Consider the following 8,431-nt stretch of genomic DNA (forward strand, 5'->3'; position numbering starts at 1 on the left):
TAACATAAAAATTTATATTGATTGTTATAAAATTAATTCATTTTTTTTAAACAATTGAATCTTGATTCTAACTTCAAATCACAACATTAGTATTTTTTTAAATTATATGTAATAAATATTTAAAAGAAAAGAAGTGAAAATATATATTAAAAAGATAAGTAGTAAAAATTTAAAATTAAATAAAAAAATATGTATATAATAAATATTTTTTATTTAAATTATATTATGTTCTTAATTTTATTTTTTGTAGAACATAAAGGTAGAGAAAAATAGAGAAAATTAGAAAAGAAAGAGAAAGATAAAAAAGAAGAATGAGATAGCGAGTTTGTTAATTTTGGAAGTTAAGAAAATTTTTTATTTTAATTATAATAAAAATATCTGGTGACACATTTTGATTTGTCAAATTACTAATATAAAATATGAATTACAAATTATACATAGAGTGGGAAGGATAGAGAGAAATAGAAAAAAAGAGAGAGATGGATAAGAAAATATAAGAAGGATATTTATTAATTTTAGAGAAAAATATTTTCTCTAAATTTTAATAAGAGAATGAATATCATATGACACATTTAGTTATTAAATTAATTATTAGTTAATAATATATAAATATAATATATAATATAGCTATATTTTAATTTTAATTTAATTTAAATACAATTAGAGAATGTTATGTTGTATATTTTGATTGTCAAATTCGTAATTAGTCATTGATAATGATATATAAGAGATATAGAGGGAGTGAAGAAATGAGAGAGATAGAGAAAGGAAGATAGAAGATGGGATAGTTCTTTAATTTTGGAGGAAAATATTTGATTTCAATTGCAATGAGGGAGTGACATGTGGCACATTTTGACCTTAAAATTAGATAGATATTGATAAAGATAACACTTAGTTAGTCGTTTGAGCGGTTATTTGATGTTTAGCTTAAGATTTATTAATTAGTCTAGATCCTTCTATATTCTTGATGTTATAGTGTAGCTATATATACTGAATACAGGGAATACAGGGAGTATGTCATAATTTGTGTTTTCAAAACAGAAAATTACCTATTTTCTCTCTTTTGTGATATTGTTATTAAATTCCAATAATCTCTACATGGTATCAAGAGCCTCGTTCTTGTACATGATCCATGGCTACTAGTGCTGTTAATTCAGATTCTTCAGTCACCTCTTCCTCTTATAATTCATCATTCACTCCACGATCCTTTGATCATGCAATACGTGGCAAGCTCAATAAAAATAATCATAAGACTTGGCAACAACAGGCTTTGGCTGCAATCTTTGGGCAAGCCCTTGAGGATTATCTACACTCTAATAGAATGCCCTTACAATTTGTGTCCGAAACTGATCGAGCTGCTGGTATTATATCAACTGATTACAAACGATGGAGGTAAGAAGATTACAATATTATTTCCTGGCTTCTTGCTTCCACGGATGAATCCTTCAAGAATAAAATGATAGGTTGTGTTTTTGCTTCTGATATCTAGAATAGAATTGAAGATTATTTCTCAAAATTGATTCGATATAGGGGCTGAAACTTATAAAGAAATAAGGTCTTCCTAGTGCTGACTATGTCTCAAGAATAAGAAAATTGTTGATTCTTTAGCATCTTTAGATTTTTCTTTGACTACTGATGAACATATTGATACTCTTTTGGAAGGGCTCAATGAAGATTACCAAAAGCTAATTACTACCATTTCTACTAAACCTGAGCTGTATTTTCTTCAAGAGGTTGAGATGTCCATTCTATCTCATGATGATATACTTGAGAAATTTTGCAAATCTTATCCGTTTCTTGCTCAAGAACATCTCATTTAGTCTGCAATTCCTTCTTCATCCTCTGCTGGTAGAAGTGCTTGGGGTAGAAGTGGGCGAGGTGGAAGATTCTTCAGAGGTGGCCGTGCCTTCTTTGCTAATAATAATCGCCCCCAATGTCAAGTATATATGCGGCCGATTTAGTCATATTGTGTGGTATTGCTTCCAACGATTCAATCAAGAACACCTTCCCCCTTCTCAGATCTCAAGATTTTCACAGCCCAATGCCTCCTCTTCTTCTACTTCTTTGCATTTTGCAACTCCACCCCCACCGTCATCATCTTTCCATTATCCCTCTGCCTATATGGAAGTTCCTTCCTCTGTTTCTGATCTAGCATAGTTTTCTGATACTGGACTCTCATCACATTACTCCTCATCAGTCAAATCAGCTCTCGTGTTCTGAATATTCGGGTCCTGAATAGATTCATATAGGTAATGGAGCAGGTATGCATATTAAACATATTAGGAATTCTTATCTGCATGCCCTTGATTCTGAAAGATTTTTCAAATTATAATCTTTAATTCATGCACCTGATATTACTAAAAATCTTGTGAGTGCCTCTAAATTTGCAAAAGATAATGCAGTATTTTTTGAATTTCATGATGATTTTTGTTTTGTGAAGTGTAAGCACACTAAGAAGATTCTTCTTCAAGGTTTTAATACTGGAGGGCTCTATCAATTTCACAATGTTGCAGTTTCAAGACTCACTAAACGTTATCCAGATGCTCTATTTTCTGTTTCCTCTTCCAATTTTCAGTTGTGGCATAAGAGACTTGGACATGCCACTACTAACACTGTTAAAACTGTTTTTCAATTGTGTAACTCTATACAATTTTCTAATAAAAATGATGATTCTATACCTGTGTTGTGTAATGATTGTGCATGTGCCAAAATGCACAAATTATCTTTTCCTGATTCACTGACTTCTTATAATTCACCTTTACATCTCATTTATTCTGATGTTTGGGGCCTAGCTCCATCATTTCTCATTTAGGATATTCCTATTATGTAATGTTTATTGATGTATTATCTAGATATACATGTCTTTATCTATTAGTGAATAAATCTCAAGTTTTTTTTATACTTTTCTGCAATATAAGACTTAGATTAAAAAATTAACTGGTTACCGTATTAAATGTTTACAATCTGATAATGGTAATGAGTATATCTCCAATTCTTTTTCTTCCTTTTTACAGCAGTCTGGGATTGAGCATAGGTTCCCTTGTCTTTACATTCATGAGCAGAATGGAAGGGCAGAGAGAAAATATCGCCATCTCACTGAGATGGTTTTGGTGATGCTCTCTACTGCACATATGCTATTAATATACTGGGATGAAGCAGTTTTAACTACTGCTTTACTTATTAATAAACTACCCACTTTTATTTTACACAATAAGTCACCTTTTGAAGTTCATCTAAACCATAAACCTGATTATACTTTTTTAAAGGTCTTTAGCAGTTCCTGTATGTTATCCTAATTTGAGGCCATATAACAAAATCAAGTTTAATTATAGATCTCACCAGTGTATGTTTATAGGCTATGCTCAAAATTATAAAGGGTATAAGTGTTTGTCACCATCTGGTAGAGTATATGTTTCAAGAAATGTGTTATTTGATGAGAATATCTATCCATATCCTCTGTTATTTTTTGGGAGCTCTAAGTCTCTCAGGAGTACTACTAATGCTTCTACTAATGAATATGTTCCGAGACCTTTAGCCTTTAGGCCTCCTGATCCTGTATTGCGAGGTGACTCCATCCATTCCTTGCAGTCTAATGATGTCCCTGATATGTCCATTGATGCTCCTAATCCATCTCCTATCAATACTGTTGTGATAGCTCTATCCATTGTTTTCTCACAACCAATTCCAATATCTAGCATAGAAATTTGTTTACCACCCGTTCAGCCTGACTCTGTCCCTGGAAACATTCATCAAATGGTCACTAGGTCCAAGGCAGGCATTCATCAACCTAAAGCACATTTTTCTTGCCTGAACTCTCAAGTTATTGATGTAGCATTGCCTAAGAATGCCAAATCTGCTTTGAGCATTCCTTATTGGTTTCAAACAATGCAAGATGAATATCAAGCACTGATTAGGGTCAACACATGGATACTTGTGTCTCCCCCAGAAGGTGCTAAGTTCATAGCCAAATGGACAGATTTAGAAGTACAAAGCTCGTTCGGTGGCCCAATGCTTTTATCAAAGTGAAGGTTTTGACTTTAAACAGGTATTTAGTCCAATGATTCGACCAGCTACTATCAGGTTAGTTCTTAGTGTTGCTTTGTCTAGAAACTGCGTACTTCGACAATTTGATTTTAATAATGTATTTCTCAATGGAGAATTGCATCAAGAAATCTACATGACACAGCCTTTGGGATTTGAAATGGATGTTGCGACAAAAGTTTGTAAGCTTAATAAATCCCTTTATGGTCTAAAACAAGCTCCAAGGGATTGGTTTTTAAAATTAAGTACTACTTTACAAACCCTTGGTTTTTACAATTCAAAGTCTGATATGTCATTATTTATTCGTACCTCCTTTAAATCTGTTATTTATATCCTTTGTTATGTTGATGATATTATTATCACTGAAAATGATGTTGTTGAAATTGATGATATGATTAAGAAACTACACAACATATTTTCGTTAAAAGATTTAGGAAACTTAAACTATTTCTTGGGCATTGAAGTAGTGAGGACTGCTAATAAGTTGTATTTGTATCAATCTAAGTACATTATTGATCTTCTTTCAAAAGTAGGTATGCAGTGTGCTAGTCCTATGCCAACTCCTATGCTGTCCTCTTTGCAGCTCACAAGCAAGGACTCTGAGGATTTTGAGGATCCCAAACTGTATAGATCTGTAGTTGGATCTTTTCACTATGCAATTATTACTAGACCTGATTTATCGTTTGCTGTTTGTAAAGCAAGCCAATTTATGCATGCTCTTAAACTGGTTCATTGGAAATCAGTAAAGCTGATCCTTCGGTACTTGCAGGGAACGAAGGACCAGGACCTGGTTTTTCATAAATGTCAGGACTTCAGGCTCTATGATTTTTCTAATGTTGACTGGGCTTTAAATTTTGAGGATCAGAGATCGGTGTCTGGCTTTTGTGTATTTTTGGGAACTAATATTTTGTCATGGACTTGTAGAAAACAAAGTACAATCATCAGATTCTCCATTAAAGCAAAGTTCAGGAGTTTAGCTGACTGTGGAACTGAGATTATTTGGTTCACAAATCTACTGGCTGAGCTGCGGATTGGCCTAGCTACGGCTCCTACAGTATTCTATGATAATCTCAGTACGATTCTTCTCACTGCAAATCCAGTTCTTCATAGAAAGACTAAGCATTTCCAAATTGATATCCAATTTGTTCGAGACTTGATTAGGCAGAGGCAGCTGCATGTTGTTCATATTCCAGAAAATGATCAAGTTGCGAATGTCTTGACCAAACCTCTGTCTGCAGCCTCTTTTATCAAGTTTAGGTGCAAATAAACGGAGAGTTGTTCCAAGACCAACTATCACTTTAAGGGGGCTGATAAAGATAACACTTAGTTAGTCGTTTGAGCGGTTATTTGATGTTTAGCTCAAGATTTATTAATTAGTCTAGATCTTTTTATATTCTTGATGTTAGTTATAGTGTAGCTATATATACTAAAGAATACAGGGAATACGGCAAAATTTGTTTTTTCGAAATAGGAAATTACCTCTTTTCTCTCTTTTGTGATATTGTTATCAAATTCCAATCATCTCTACATATATAATAGATAATAGATTATATCCATACACATATTATTTTTTAGTTATTGCATAAGTAACTATCAAATTAACACATATTTTTAAATTTTATCATAATTGAATTTGAAAAAATATCAAATTCTTAAATTAATTTATTCAATTGATAAATTTATATTCATAACATCCATAAATTCATACACATAACATCTATAATTTTGTACTCATAATATTCATAAATTCATAGTTTCATACGTACGATGTCTATAATTAATAATTTTTATAATTAATATTACCAAATTTTATGCATCTTATTATATTCTTCAAATTATTTCATATGTGCACTAATAGGTCATAATTTTAATTATTTTAATATTTTTTATTTAATATTCATATGTATACTTATTTATTGATTTTAATATGATGAATTAATAATTATTTTTAAAAAATTATTTTTAAATTTTTGTTTATATTTTATATTTTATTTTTTATTTTTTAATAGTTTATATGTAAAATATGAGTTGTATAGTAGAAGTTGTTAAAAATTTTTAAATTAACTTTCATAATTTCTGTGAAAAATTGCATTTTAATGGATAATAATATGATTGAGAGATGTTAGAGATTTGATTTGGAAGAAACAAAAATTAACTTTGAAAAGAACATTAATAACATTAAATACAAAAAAAAAGGTGGGTGATAAAAAGGATGAATAATAAAAATGTGTATATTACTTGCTTATCAAAAGAATAAAAATTTTTACATGAAATTTCTATATTTAATTAATTTTTATTATTTAAATTTTATTTTTTAAAATATAAAATTATTAATTATTAATTAAAGTTATTTAAAATTTGACTAATTAAAAATTATTTACCTATACATTTTCAAAAAAAAAATACTCAATTTAAATTCATTGCTTTGTTTTGGAAAGTTTTTGTCACACACAAAACATCAAATTCACAAATCACTAACAGTAAAATGCAAGTTCGAACAGGCGGTAACTTGGTCTAATGATGGCACAACAACTTCCACATATCTATGTAATAGAATATATTATGTGAGAACACAAGTGATACAACAAAGTACATACACAAGGGAATTTTGGTTGAAAACCAAAATTAAATGTTTATTTAATTAATTCAACATTCAATGAGAAATTTAAAGGAGGAGAGAGCATAGCGGAACATATATACATGTATTAATTCTCATCCAAACCACTATTGTTCTTATTGAAGCTTAATGGCACTTGGAAGGGACTAATATCATAAGGCCACTGATCAATAAAGTTGCCTGGTGGATCATAGTTGCAGCTAATGATGGTGCTTTGGCCATTGCTACACCTTACCTTGGCGCACCCAAGGCGAACTGAGTCGCGCCAAACCACCTGAGTGTAATGGCCACAAACCTTGCCAGAAGCACAGGTGTTAGAGTTATAGTCATAGTATTGCTTCTCGTCCACCCACAATTTCACGGCAGCAGTGCCGGTGAGATCGGCACTGCTCCATGCAAGATTCTCACCATAAGGACCACCAGAATGCACCAATTGGCAACGGTCTCTGAGTGAGTTAGCATGGTTTTGTGCATAACCGGCAAGGGATGAATCCCACCACATAGGTGCAACCCCAACTTGGGCACGTGCTGCATTGTGAGCATTGAGGTAGTCTTGGGGTGAGTTTTGGGCATATGAAACTTGTGATGTTATGGCTAGGGTTAGGGCAATCATGAGAGCAACCAACATTATTGAGATCCTAGGATCACGATCACCCATGTTGTTGGCAAGTTTCTTTGCATTATTATGGCGAGGACTTGCTTTAACCTATTTATATTATATGAGAAACTCTTGCACCAGCAACTTTTAATAAAATTATATTTAATAAAATTATTATTGTAAGGACTTGCTTGATTATTCATGTACGTAAAATTTTGATAAATATAAATATAAATTATATATTTTTTGTGTATAAAATTTTTATAAATATGAGTGTAAATTATTACTGACTAAGTGTCGGCTAAAAATTGTTCATATTATATATATAAGAAGCAATTTTCTGGGGTTGCAAGTGAAGACGTTCATGGGGCTGCTAGTTGCTGGTCTTTCCCCATAGATAATTCATAGTTCTACCAATCACTTTTGTTATATAATTTCTCTTTCTGGATAATAAAATACATATATATTTCAAAATAATAATGTCTTGAAAATTTTTCAGGAAAAAAGGTATGTTGATGCCCAATTTGATTTGTCAGCAAAACTGTTGTATATATATAAAGCACAATAATAAGTATAAAAAATTAAGTTTTAATTATTTAGTCAATTTATTATTTTAAAATTTTTTATAAACCTCATTTTTAGAGAATTTAATATTAGAATTTAAGATTTAAATAAAAAATAGAAAAATAAAAAATTAATTAATATTAATCGAAAATTAAAAATGTTAACTTTCTAATTAAAATTATTAAGATAATATAACTAATAAAAAAGAAGAAAGCTCCACCCTATAAAAAATACAAGCAATAAATAAAAAAAAATCATTTGTTCAAATAATAGATGTTTATAAATCATGAAAGTCTTGTGACGAGGAAATTAAATATTAGTATATCTAGAAATAATTTACGTGGATTACGTACTGGCGGCTAAAGACTGAAGAAGGCTTCAATCCAGGGGCTGCTCAAAGGGTTTAGATTGTCCTCTTCTGAGAAAAAATAAATAAATAAATAGATCATTATTGGTGAGATTGCGTTATCCTATGTATGGTGGCTTTCATTAGAGAATATTTTTAATATGGAAAATTTTATGGTATCTAAAGAATTGGTGTTTAATTTATTTAAAAAAAACAATAACAAGGCCAAAAAGCAATAAATTCCTAATTTAATTTGGTAAAAAAA

General features: G+C 30.7%; 1 protein-coding gene across 1 annotated transcript; it reads right to left on the reverse strand.

Annotated features, from left to right (window-relative positions):
• Window positions 1–6,618: 6,618 nt before the first annotated feature.
• On the reverse strand, window positions 6,619–7,326 carry LOC107468442 (pathogenesis-related protein 1-like). Its single transcript, XM_016087722.3, has one exon. The coding sequence runs from the start codon at window positions 7,314–7,316 to the stop codon at window positions 6,747–6,749; it is 570 nt and encodes a 189-aa protein (XP_015943208.1). The 5' UTR covers window positions 7,317–7,326; the 3' UTR covers window positions 6,619–6,746.
• Between the last annotated feature and the right edge of the window lie 1,105 nt (window positions 7,327–8,431).

This window comes from Arachis duranensis, chromosome 10 (assembly GCF_000817695.3).
Source record: "Arachis duranensis cultivar V14167 chromosome 10, aradu.V14167.gnm2.J7QH, whole genome shotgun sequence".
Classification (NCBI taxonomy): Eukaryota; Viridiplantae; Streptophyta; class Magnoliopsida; order Fabales; family Fabaceae; genus Arachis; species Arachis duranensis.